At 45.3% G+C, this 13,367-nt stretch overlaps 1 protein-coding gene across 2 annotated transcripts in view; it reads left to right on the top strand.

The window, feature by feature from the left end:
* The window catches only part of MCF2L2 (MCF.2 cell line derived transforming sequence-like 2), a 348,809-nt gene extending 337,083 nt beyond the window's left edge, over positions 1-11,726 (top strand). For both annotated transcript variants that reach the window (XM_069104786.1, XM_069104785.1), the window contains exons 31-33: positions 4,911-5,023; positions 5,318-5,421; positions 8,498-11,726. In XM_069104786.1, coding sequence (XP_068960887.1) covers positions 4,911-5,023; positions 5,318-5,421; positions 8,498-8,595 — 315 coding nt within the window. In that variant the 3' untranslated portion in view covers positions 8,596-11,726. The remainder of the gene's footprint in view (positions 1-4,910; positions 5,024-5,317; positions 5,422-8,497) is intronic.
* Positions 11,727-13,367: the final 1,641 nt, after the last annotated feature.

A 13,367-nucleotide genomic window follows, 5' to 3' on the forward strand; every position in this document is an offset into this window, starting at 1 on the left:
CCTTCCTTCCTTCCTTCCTTCCTTTCTTTCTTCCTTTCTTTCTTTCTCTTATATCCATTATTTATCCTTCCTCCCTCCTTTTTTCCTTCCCTTCCTTCTTCCTCCTCTGTTCCTTCCTTCTATATTACCTTCTTTATTTCTTTCCTTCACACTTACTTCCCTCCCTCTCTCCATTCTTCATTATTTTCTCCCTCCCTCCATCCCTCCTGTCTTCCCCCTTCTTCCCTTCCTTACTCCCTTCTTTCCCTTCCTCATCTTCCTTCCTTCCTTACCTCTTCTTTTTCTTGTCTCCTCTCTGCATACCCATTACTATCCCCTTCTCTTGTGCTAACTGGCAGGCACTTAAACAAAAGGCCCTGTTTGTTCACCCTATCTCAGGAACTAGACAAAACTGGGTGGAAGACTTTGATCTCTTTGCAATGACTGTGGTGCTGGCCTTGGAGTCAGGAAGGCCTGGGTTCTAATCCTACCTCTGATACTTGCTAGCTATATGATCCTGGGGAAATCAGTTCATCTATTTAAGCCTTAGTTTGCTCATTTGTTAAAAACAAGTGGGAGGTAGGGTAAGTCTTCAAGGCCATTGAGTCAGCCTCCCAGCCCTGTTTTGAGGCTCCTGAGAGATAGCAGCTCCTAAGAGCTTTTTAAACCTTTGGGCTCTGGGAATGTGGGTCCCTGTCACTAGTCTTGGTGGTGAAGGCATGATCAGACGCAGACAGCTCCAGAGGACGGATGCCTATCTAGTGACTTGTGGGCCAGTGCAGACCCTTGAGGGACCAAGAAAGCAGGTCTGGCCACCATTAGAAACTGCCCTGCCTGGCAGAGTTGGCATCCCCAGACTCTGACCAGCCTGATGAATGAAAGCCATCCTAGCCCAGTCCCTCAAACACATCCTTTTTGAGTCACACACAGAACTTCAGGGCATATACTCTTGGAGCTAGAGAAATCTCTGTCCCTCGTTTCACGCCTTAGGAAACTGAGGCCCAGAGAAGGGCATCACCTTGCCCAAGGCCTTGCAGGTAGTAATGCTGGAGTAGCCCACACCGCTCCTTCCTCATCACTTCATGATGGTGGTGCTATCATCATTCCCCCTACCAAACTTCTTCCTAGCCTCCAGGATGCCATCCATAGCGGTAAGAGCACAAGGCATCAGGACATCTGAGCCTGGCTCCTCTGTGGGGACAATTCTGTCCCCTCTAGCAAGTGACCCTACCACTCTGGGTCATCTCGCCCCGCTGTAGCATGGAGGAGTAATGCCGTCAGCCTTCCCAAACACCCAGAGGACAGAACTGTCTGGAAGAGAGAGGTTAGACGGGACGATTAGGTGGAATTCTATTCTATTCAGCAGAATGTCCTCCTTCTGGACCTCTGTTATCTGTCCCCTTCTGCTGCCACCCTAACATACATATACTCTAGCAATGAGCTCCCACTCAGTCCTCTGCCTTGTGTCTCTCCCTGCTCCAAATCATCCTCCATTTACCTACAAATGTGATTTTCCCAAAGCACAGTTTTAACTCCCTACTCAGCAAACTCCAGTGGTTCCCTATTAACCCCAGAATCAAACATCAGATCCCCTCTTTATCTTCTAAGTCATTCACCACCTGGCCCCTTCCTACCTTTCCAGCTGTGTAGACAGCATCTTGAAGGACAAACATGGGGTACTGGGATCATAGTCTTGGGGGTGGGAGGGACCTTCCTTACCCTTGGTTCACCTCTACATTCTCTATGATCTAGCTACATTGGCTCCTCACACACAATGCTTCATCTCCTGCTTCCATATCTTTGCCCTATCCCCCATGCCTGGAAAGCTCTCTTCCTCCCCTCTGCCTTTTGGTCTCCATGGTTTCATTGAAAATTTCATTCAAAAATTTCACCTTTGACAGAAAACCTTTCCCAGTCTCCCCCACCCTGATAGTGCCCCCCACCTCAGTTTTCCAGTAATCTGTAGATCTACTTATACCTGATTCTTTACATATTATCTCCCTCTTTTGAAGGTGAGCTCATTAAGGATAGGGTTGGTGTGTTTGTCTTTCTTTGCATTCCCAGCACTTAACACATGGCTTCCATGTGCTCAATAAATCCTTTTTGACTGACTAGGCACTAGGACAGTTATGAAACTTAGATATTCATCCATCCATGCATTCATTCACCAAGCATTCATTAAACATCTACTCTGTGATTGCCACTGGGTTAGACTGGAAATACAAAGAGGTCCCTGTCCTAAGAACTTTATGAGCAGTCCCCTGGGAGTGAAGGGGGATAAAAAGACAATACAAAGTAATTTCTGGAGTGAGGGCACCAGCATCTGGAAGATCCAGATGGACATTCTGTTGGACAGGGTACCTGACCTGAGCCTGGAAGAGAACCAGGGATTCCACAAGATAGCAATGAGGAGGGAGGGAGTGCATTCCAGGTATGAAGTACAGTAAACATTGAAGCAGAGTAGCGTGCATAAGCCTGCTTGTGGGGAGGTGGAAGGCTGATTCTGAAGGGCTCTGAAAGCAGAGCAGTTAATATCCTACCCTAGGAGCAAGAGGCAGTCACAGGAGCTGCCCTGTGAGCTGGAGAGGGGCGTGATCGGATCCCAAAGTGCTTTAGGAATATCCAGTTTATTAGATGGTGGAGAATAAAGTGGAGAGAATCAGAGCCGGAAAGGAGCTCTGGGACCGTCCAATGGCCACCTCCTTCTTTGTGCAGATAGGGAAACATGCCCATAGAATCAAGGTGACTTACCCAAGGACGCATAATAAGTGCTCATGTGGCAAAAGCACAATTTAAACTTGAGTTCCTCAAAATCCAAATCCAAAATGTAATCTTTTTGTTCTTTCTTTCTTTCCACTACATTAAACAGAATGACTGGATGCATGAGTATACAGACCTTTCCCTCAGGATGTTCAGAATCTAGTCACTCACACAGGGCTGAATGTTGGAACATGTGTTGTTTTTGCAGGTATATTTTGTGATAGGTAAGAGGGGAACGCCTACAAGATTGAATGTATCATTTAAATATTTTTTTATTTGAGTTCTATTTCAAATGGCCTAAGAGAACTTGGTCTATTAAAAAAAAAAAAGTGAAACCTTTTTTTTCTGGAGTCCAGAGTCCTTTCAGAAGTAGCCCTCCTCCCCCATGTATTGCAACACCAGATTTTGGCCTCCCAAGATTTCTCAGAGATTCATTGTGTGGCACGCTTTATCACTCGGTGATAGTGTACCCCTCCACGACCAAAGTGGGGGCAGCTTTATCAGCATGGAAACCTGCCTGCACCAGATGGGAACCAACCCCTCCAAAAGTCGCAGCTAAGTCCACGCTCCCTTCACCCAGCTTCGGCCCTCCTCCTTCCTTCTCTCTTCTGCCAAAAATAAAAAAAATTATTTTCTTCTACCTGCTTCGACCAGAATGTTTGATGTGTTGGTATCTTAGAAATTCATTTTTGGGGTGGGGGGAGGGGGAGGAAGGGAGGCAGCATATTGAAGACTAATCAATAGAAAGTGACCGATCAAAGGCTTAAGGGTAGAAGGGATCCTACAGCACATTCAGTTTGACCCCTCTCTCTTTATAGACAAGGAAACCGGGACCCCAAATAGTGGATTAATGGATTGCTCAGTGTCACATGGGTAATAATTAGCAAAGCCGGGATTTGAACTCCTCTGACTCCAAATTCAATGTGTTGGTTTTTTTTTTTTTTATTGTTCCATACCTTATCATTTGTCACAGGCCTGAGGAAGAATTTTATACCTCCATATCCTGAGTGAATAGGAGAAAGAATCTGTGTTACTGGCTCCTCCCTCCAATGACAAGACCCAGCTCTAGGTTCAGAAGGACAAGATTCAGCCTAAGGGGAATATGACCCCTCAAAAGGGAGAGCTGAACTTTCTTCTCATTCTAGAACTCATTGAGCCCACCCTGGAGTTCTGGGAAACATCTCTACCAGTCATGGTAGATGTGGCTCACGTCTAGGGTCTTTCCCAGAAAGAATTAATAGGATGCCTTCTAGGAAGGGTACTCAGTGTTTTCAGGCATGGAGAAGATAGCTATTTATCCAGTACCAAAAGAAATGTTCAAAGCACAAAAGACTCAGAAGTGTGCATTAATAAATACCTTGAATGTGAAATAAAAAGGCATCACCTATTACAGCTGCCTCCTCTCCGCCTCCCCCACCCCCAACTGCTGAATGGACATTTCAATAGGCTTTATTAATCCTTAGTTAATTAATGAACTTCCTCCTGGAAGTGATCATATTCTCCTCTGAGAAGTCCCTGCGGAAATTACTTCCTGTAGGGCATCCATTACCCCAACCTCTCAAACTTGGGAGGTTATTATCAGAGCTGGGGCTGGAAACATCCCTTTTCCACATTTGATGATCAGTGACTTGAGCTCAAGAAAAACAACGGAGGGGATGCTGAGGTCCATTCTCAAGCTCACCCCAGTGTACTGTTGCTGCCATGCATGTGAAACCACCAAGAGATGTTGGTGGGGAGGGAGAGAGGAAAGAAATCCACTCTTTCCCCTGCTGGAGGTCCAAGGGGGAGCCGGCAATGGTGGTTTCCTAACAGAGGTTATCTCAGAAAGAGATTTTTTTTTTCATTTTTGTTTTAATAGCTCTTACATGAAATTTGGTGGCAGCTCCTCCTAGCTTGGTCACCAATCATCTTTGACACAGCCTCCAATCACAGTAACATGCAGGGACAAGGTAGGATCTGACAGTCATGTATGTCCCTCTAGCAAGAGGCCAGAGCTTGTGTCCACTCCCATGGACCCAGAGCCCAAGCTCAGGTTTCCCACAGAACGATGAGATTCTTCCCTTTCCTCATTAAGTGGCCTATTGACTGGCTTTCCATTCATACCCACCTCTGAGCCACGCAGGTGGGCTGGAGTAGCTGTACTCTGAGATGGGCTGTTCCTTTCCTTCCAGGTATCTGGCCTTTTCCGAGTAGAGGGCAGTTATGAAACCTGCTCCCCGGATTCTCTCACCCTGGAGGACGGTGACTTGGTGCAGTTTGTACAGGAGGGAGAAAATGGACAATGGTGAGTATGGAGACAGGAAAGGCAATAAGGAGGAGGAAGAGTACAAACATATGTTTTGTTTTGTTTTTGTTTGGTTGGTTTGGTTTTTGGAGAGGAGAAGGCAGAGCAATTGGGGTTAAGTGACTTGCCCAAGGTCACACAGTTAAGTGTGTCAAGTATCTGAGGCCCAATTTGAACTCAGGTCCTCCTGATGCCAGAGCTGGTGCTCTATTCACTGCACCATCTAGCTGCCCCAACATATGTTTGTTTTTTTTTTAATTCTCTGATTCCCTGAATTTCTTTTTGGCATTTCAGGTTAGTAAAGAAATTGGTTTCTGAAAAAAGCGACTGGGTGCCCTCCAGTCTTCTTCATCCTGCAGGTGTAGATGGCGACCAAGTTCAAAAAAATAGTAACACAGGTAAGTACCAGGCAGGAAATGAGGCACAGTAGGTAAGGCGGTGGACATGCCTCAGGACTGACCCAAGTTTGGATCTCACCTCCCACACTTACTAGCTATGAGACCTGAAGCAAACTTTTAACCTATCTGAGCCTTCATCTTGCCATCTGTAAAATGGGGATAATAAGGAAGCACTTATTAAGTTCCTACTATGTGCCAGGCACTTTGCATCTATTATCTCATTTGATTTTCACAACCCCGTTTTACAGTTGAGGAAACTGAGGTAAACAAATGTTAAGTGACTTGTCCAGGGTCACACAGCTAGTCTGAAGGCTAAATATGAACTCAAATCTTCCTGAATCCAGGCCAGTGCCCTATCTACTATGCCACCGAGCTGCTCCTAAATGATAATGTCTGGACTATCTACCTCACAGGGTGGTTTATAGGGGATCAGATGAGACAATGTATATAACAATTTGCAGGTGAGACAATGTATAAAATGGGATAATGTATATAAGGGTTCTTTGGAACCCTTCAAGCATCATATTAAAACCCACTATTATTATTTTGAATGAATGAAAAAGTATTCTTAAGCTCCTACTATGCGTTTAAATAAGAGGTGACAGCATGTGTAGAGGAGTGGTCACCAGGGAAGGGTGTTCTGGCCTGGGACAACAGACAGTCACCATGGGATGGAACAAACACCACCATTTAAGTGCTTGCTGTATCCCATGCCTGAGGGACATGAGGACAGTGAGATAGTCTCTGACCCCTGTGAGATGGCACAATCCTAGTCTAGAACTGTAGAGGAATTTAGCTCAACCCCCTCATTTTACAGATGAGGAAGGGGAGGCTCAAGTTAAGTGACTTGTTCAAGGTCACAGCTAGAAAGTGTCCTAGGCAGGATTCCAACCCAGGTCTTATTCCTGGACCATTTTTCTGTCCACTGTCCCTCACTGTCTCAGCCTATGCTTTGGTTAAAATTACACACACACACACACACACACACACACACACACATACATACATGCTCTCTCCCCCTCTCTCTCCCTCCTCCCCCTTTTCCCTCTCTCTCTCAGCTCAGAAATCTGAGCTCATTGGGAGATCTATTCTGGAGATCAACACTATGGTTCTACCACATTTCATGGAAAATAGAGACAGAAGGAACTTTTTAGTTAAATATAAACTCAAGAAGGCAACGACTATCATAAGATTACCACATTACCAGATCATATTCATCCTGTGACTTCAAGCAGTATTTCTTTTAACCAATTGAAACAGGTTAGAGATTTAGTCCTATCTTTATGTCAGATCTTAGAATGTTAGAACAAAAAAGGGCCTCTGTCATTCATTATCTAATCTAACCCTCATTTGACAAATCACTTGACAAACACTTATTAAGCACTTCCTGTGTTCTGTGCCTTGGGGGGTTAGGGACTGAACCTGTCATTTTCTTGCTACATGGGAACTCCCACATGAGGAAATATCTTCCTTCAATGCAGAGCCACATCTTTTGCAGCATACAGGCTAGAGTAATCCACTGGAGAACTCAGGTTTGATGACTTGCCTCAGGTAATACATCCAGGAGGTGTTAGAGGCAGGTTTTGAACCTGGATCTTCCAAGGCTGACTTTCCCTACTATGCTGTGGTATTGGGCATTTTGTATTAAGGCAAGAGTGAAGTGAGTCCCTGCTTTCAAGGAGTTTACATTCTAGCCAGGGCAAACAAGATGTATGTATGGACCCAGGTATATGCAAGACACAAATGTATGGTAATTGGTTTGTAAACACTCAGAAGAAGAATCAGTCACTTAGTCAAGAAACATTTATTAAGTTCCAGGAACTGGGCTAGGCCCTGGAGATACAATAGAGGCAAAAGATAGTCCCTGCCCTCAAGGAGCTCACAATCTAATGGAAGAGATGAGAAACAAATGAGTTTAAATGATCTATAGACAGGATAAACAGGAAATAACTTAGAGAGATGAGGTGCCAGAATTCATAGACATTGGGAAAGGCTTCCTGTACAGGATGGAATTTGAATTAGGACTTCTAGAAGGCCAAGAGGTGGCAATGAAGAGGAAGAGCATCCCAGGCATGGGGGGTAGCCAGGGAGAATGCCCAGAGCTGACAGATGGAGTGTCTGAGATGGTTTGTGTAAAAAAAGTGTTTAGCACAATGCCTGACCCGTAGTAGGTACTATATCAAACACTTATACCTTGGGCATATTCGTGTTCACCTGCAAGGGAATCAGTATCACTGGAAGTCAAAGAACTGGCCCAAGGTCAAATACCACAGCACCTCCACAGATAAGTCCCTTCCATACCCACCATCCCGTCTGAAGGTCCACCTGTCACCCAGCAGTGAGGAAACACTGAGTCTTCCCAGCTAGCAGCTTTGATAGTTGAACTCTCCAAATGTCATTCAGTAATGAAAGTTATTCAGTAAATGAAGGTAAAAAGGTGGATCCTTTACACCAGGAGCTCTTAACCTTTTTTGTGTTACAGACCTCTTTGGAAATCTAGTGAAGCCTGTAGACCCCTTCTCAGAATAATTGTTTTAAATGCATAAAGCAAAATACATAGATTTCCAAAGGAAACCCGTTATATTAAAATAAATTTTTTGTTGTTTTTCCGTCCAAATTCACGAATCCCCTAAACTCTTTTGGTGAATCACTTAGTGCATCAGATGATTCCAGGCTAAGAACTCCTGCCTCTTTACATTTATCCTTTGGCTGGTAGCACAAAATGATCCCACAGGGGATGTGCTGGGAAGATCACTCCATCTAGATTCTCCCAGCCAATAGAATGGCAGCTCCTTGAGAGTAGGGATAGTTTAATTTTCTGTGTTGGTATCACCAGTGCCTAGCACTGTGTCAGGCATGCCAGAGGAACTTAATAAATGCTTGTTGATTGATTGTTGAAGCCGAATGGCCCTCTAGCTGGCCCCCTCCACACCCCCAAAGCTAGATCTTCTGTGCCTTAAGAAGCTTTTCAGGCTTCCCTTGCCCACCACCCACCCATACAATAATAACAATAATGGTGGTAATAATAACAATAATAGCTCTCATTTACTAGATCTCATGTGTCCTTGTGTTGCAGAAACATACCCCAATTCCCATGACCCAGGGATAACAGACTCAGAAAGAAAGAACAACCTTGTGCAAAGACTATCGGCTGCCCAGAAGGCTGAGAGCTGAGTCTGCCTGCCCCTCTGCCTGCTCAGGCCACCTCCTCCATCCATCTCTTACCTTTGGTTTTCTTTGAACATTTTACTCCCCCCCCTCCCCACCCCACTCCCATCCCTTTTCCCTGGACACTGGGTCTGCAGACTCCCAGAGCTACTGGAATCACCCCATCTGCTCATTAAGTGGAAGCAAAGGAAGTCTTTTTTCAGGATTCAAGACAAAAACAAAGACCTCCTAATTTAGTGGAACCATCCAAGGATGTTGGCCTAAATCTGGCCTGCCACCAGTGATGTGTTGGCCAGGGCTTGATTTTGGCAAAACCTGTGGGATCAAATAAATGGGGGTTGATGGCTGCCCTTGGGAAAACCCCTTTTCTTCACCTATCAATGCTGTCCTATTCTCTGTCATGATTTCTCACCAAAAGTGTTCCTGAGAAGGAGGAAGGGGCTGCATGAGACAGGCCCTGCTCTGGGAAGGTGAGCCAGGCACAGGTGTTGACAGAGAGGAAGAACAGAGAAATCACAATTGGGACCACCTGCCCAGGGAGGCTGGTTGCCCTCTGGCTCCCTGTGGGGAAAGGGGAGGTGATTTGGACAGCAACTGGACCTTTCATTATCCTGGCACCAAAGCTCATCTGGGATGACCATTAGCAATGAGGCCAATGACCCTGCTCATACTTGAGGCTAGATCAGGTTTACATTTGGGGCCTTTTTAGTGTTTCCCCTTAGGAGAGGCTGACCGATAGTCATTGTACCCACTAGTATTGTCCAGTGATGTCAGGACACAGCCTACCCTTGCACTCACATGCCTGTTACTGAATGGTGGGGGCATGGAGAGAGAGGAAGTTCCTCTGATTGGAATGTATCCCATACTCATTCTTGGACCCTGTATCTGGAGGGGGCAGATGGACTATAGATCCCAAGCTGCTCTTCTGCCTCTAGCAAACTTCATGGTGCTTAGGGAGTATGTGCTCCTATGTCTAGGAAAGGAAGACTTCAGCTCTCATGATCATCATAGAAAACAATGTATAATTTACAGGAAACTTGCCTGGAAGGTGTGATACAATGACAAGAGGGGATGGAGGGAAGAGAAGGAAATTCCGGGAGGGATTTTAAATTAAGAGTCCTAATAGACATCTCCCCATTCTTCTCCTCTCTCCCCAGCAGCCCTCCCTCTGCACTTCAATAAGGTTCCATCCACTGCTCTCCACAGGGAGATGGATGGGCCCCATAGGGCAGGCAGGGGTGTGGGGAAGAGGTGGACTGATCCTTTGTTATCCCAAAGAAAGCATCCTCACCTGTGATTACACCAGCCTTATACGATGCCAACTCACAGACGGAAGAATGAGGCTAAGTAGGAGTCATTCATAGGCTCTCTTCACAGTGAGCCCAGGAGGCAGAGACTGATGGGAAACTTGTCAATACCCTGATTTCCTGCCTTGGAGAATGACCAGGCATTGCTTTTTTATCCCAACTAGGCTCACAGACCCACAGCAAGAAATTAGAGGGCACATTCAGCTCCACAGGAGATGCCCCAGTATGGTGAGTCAGTCCTCCAGTCTCCTGGATATATTTGGCAAGCCAATATCTCTTCTCTGCTGTCATGATCCAAACAAAGGCATCCCCAAATTGCCCTTGACCCAACTGTTGGTGTGTCTGTTTTCTATCCAGCTCAGCTGTCTGATATATTTTAATGATTCTGTGCCAGGAGATGCCACTCTGATATATTTTTGGTCATCATAGTGGTGGTAGCAGTACCTTCCAGATTAGTAACCAATGACTCCAAGCACCTCATTCCTTCCACATGGTATACAACCTAATGTGACCCTACCCAAAATTCAGTTTCTCAGTATCTCAAAATACAGTTTCTGTCAGGTGGCAGACAGTTTTGCCACCTGAATTTGGAAAGCACCTGAATTTGGGGAGACTGTACAGTGAGTCACATTTGTTTATGAACACACAGACACAGGGACAATATCAGTTGTCCTTCTGGGCTTTCACTGACCCATGTTCACTCTCTTCCTGGGGAGCTGAGCAGAATTCTTCCTGAGTATAAGCAGATGATTCTGCCCTATGGAACAGTATAAGGCAAGAATTTACTTGAGTTGAATAGAAGTACCAGTTGCACGCTCTAATCAATTGAGAAAGGAAATAGCCATGTGAGGGAAAGAAGGGCTCTGGGAATAATGTGATGCCAGTTGGAGGGCTCCTGCAAGGACTCCCAGACTTCTTTGATCTCTCTAGTCTATTCCTCCCATATGTGGGTTAGGGAATTATTGGTTCTTTCGAGACCCATATTCGCCCATGCCAAAAGCTGCACTTTCTATTTGATGAGTGTAAAGGCCAAAAAATGTTTCTTCCCTCCCCCTGGGTCCCTCGGAGCCTCCTCCTAAGCTCTGGTCCACAGTCACCTACCTGACCTGGATGGGTTTTTCCCATTCATCCTCACTTCTCTCAGTGGCTGCTGGGATGACCTCAGAACCACTTGGGGTACGGTTGGGGGGAGAGGGAGGGAGGCTTCCTTTCCTTTTTCCTAGAGGACTCATCCTGCTTTTCCCAAGATCTTTTCAGCTAAACGAAACGCCAAACTGGCCACCACTTCTCTCTAATTCCCAAGTTTTATGAAAATAGTCGGACCGATCTGAAAAGACTCCAAAGAAACATGACCAACATTTATGACTGTAGATGTTTTCTATCCCTCCTGTATCTCTGAATGTTCTGTGTGATTCTATTGGGATTCTCTCTGTAATTAGTACTTAATCTCAGTGCCCCTGTATTATTGCATGCATCTCCCTGGTGGTGGCGCTCAAGCCCCCTCCTTAGCCATTAGTACTGAAACTGCAGGTCTGTGATTTTCATTTTTCAAAATCAGTCTTTTTCTGCAAACCCAACATATTTTCAGCCTCAGTTTCCCCATCTCAGCGGATTTCTGGACTTCGACTCAACTGATTTGTCTTCAACCCTTTTAAGCTTTCCACCTTCCATAATGACTTATTTGGTTTGGGTTTGGGTTTTGTTTTGTCTTGTTTTTAATGCAGATTGGCAGGAAACGTTTTGTTTGTTACCAGAAGGGGCAAAAACTGTCAGGACTCTGTGTCTCAGCAGGCTTGTCCTGTATCAGGCTTTAGAAAATGTGGAGAGAGATGGAAGGGGGTGTTGCGGGGTGGGGGAAGGGGGGAGCCCATATCCAGGACAGATTGCTCACATTTCAGAAGAACTTCATTTTCATCTTCCCATTCCCTCCTTCCTAGCCACATATAAGGGCAATTATTTTCTCTTTGGCACGGAGAATGCCTTCAGATCACGAGGAGGTTTTCAAGCACCTCCATGGAATGACGATGTTAGATTGGGGAGGGGGGGGGGGGGGGGGGAGAGGTCCTTAATGATTAGATAAAGGGTCTAGACGCCGCTCTGTTTTATGTCATTCTGTTCACCTTTGCCAGGACAATCTTTTCCGCAGTGTGTTATTTTCCGGCAAACAGGGAATTAGTAACTAGTGCTTTACAATCCACACACTGTGCAAACTGCCATCTCGAAATGCCAGGTGAGATGGCTCCTCTGTCAGCTGCCCCACCCACAGCCACACCCATGGGCCTTCTCCCACCACTGACCAGCAGGCTCGGCCACTTTGCACTCTGCCCGCGAGCAAGAGAAAAGTCACTTTAGCATCTAAACTTTGTTCTAAAATGCTCCGAGGTTTGGAAAAGGTCCTGAACGAGAAGGATCAAGAAAGCTCATGCCATTTCTGAGCCGGCTGGCCAAAGTGTGAGGTTGTCGGAAGGACAATCAAGAAGCCCCAGAAGTTGTGGGTGGTGTCCTGATGTCGGCCTTCCGTTAGTCAGAAACCATCTCACCCTGAGGACTTGTCTAAACCACTGACACGCGCAACAGTTTGTGATTCTTACGGTTGTTTTTTTTTTTCATTGTCGAAAGATGAAGTTATTTATATATTGTTATTGGGAAGAAGATCAGACCGGGGCCAGAGCACGGAATTCTGCTGTTAAGTTGTCTGATTGTTTGGGCTGAATTTGGTTTGGGGTTTGTTTCAAGTTTGGATTTGGGAGTTATTATTATTATTATTATTAATTATTATCATCATCATTATTTTTGGCCAGAATTGAATGTATGAGTTTATACCTTAAAAAAATGTGTGAAGCCAATTTTTCTGTAAATATGCCATGATGTAGGACGATGCTTTGTTTGGACTTTATAAAAATGATACCCATAGTAATGCAAAAGCGTCTGTGTGTGCTTTTTGAAATTGTTGAAGATGCCAACCTTGGATATGACTACAGCAGGTACTAGCTTCTGAGAAGAAGGCTGCCCTACCCATTCCCCATCTGCTTTCTCTATTCCCAAAGTGGGGAAGAAGAGCCAAGCTGAAGAGAGCCTGAAGAAAGAGATCAGCTAAAACCACTAGCAATGCCAGTCTCTCACTTCCACTCAGCCTCACAGTGACTAGGACAACCCTTTGACTGGTCTCTTGTAAATTCCTCATAAGGGGTGATTATTGCAAACTTCTCCCACAGGTAAGAAGAAGCCAGGTTGTGAAAGGTTTTAAAAGATCAACAGAGGATTTTATATTTGAACCTAGAGGTAATAGGAAACTAGCATAGATTTGGAAAGGACATACCCAACTCCCTCATTTTATGGATGAGGAAATAAACTGAGAGAAGGTAGGACATTTCTCAAAAAGTTTCTTCATAAAACTGGATAAAGTCTTAACAAAACAATAAGAAAACAAATGATCAAGACTCTCCAGGGTCATGTGGAGGGGTCCCTTGG

Source organism: Petaurus breviceps, unplaced genomic scaffold, assembly GCF_028583685.1.
Source record: "Petaurus breviceps papuanus isolate PSGF00001 unplaced genomic scaffold, PetGlider_PUasm1.0 688, whole genome shotgun sequence".
Lineage (NCBI taxonomy): Eukaryota > Metazoa > Chordata > Mammalia > Diprotodontia > Petauridae > Petaurus > Petaurus breviceps.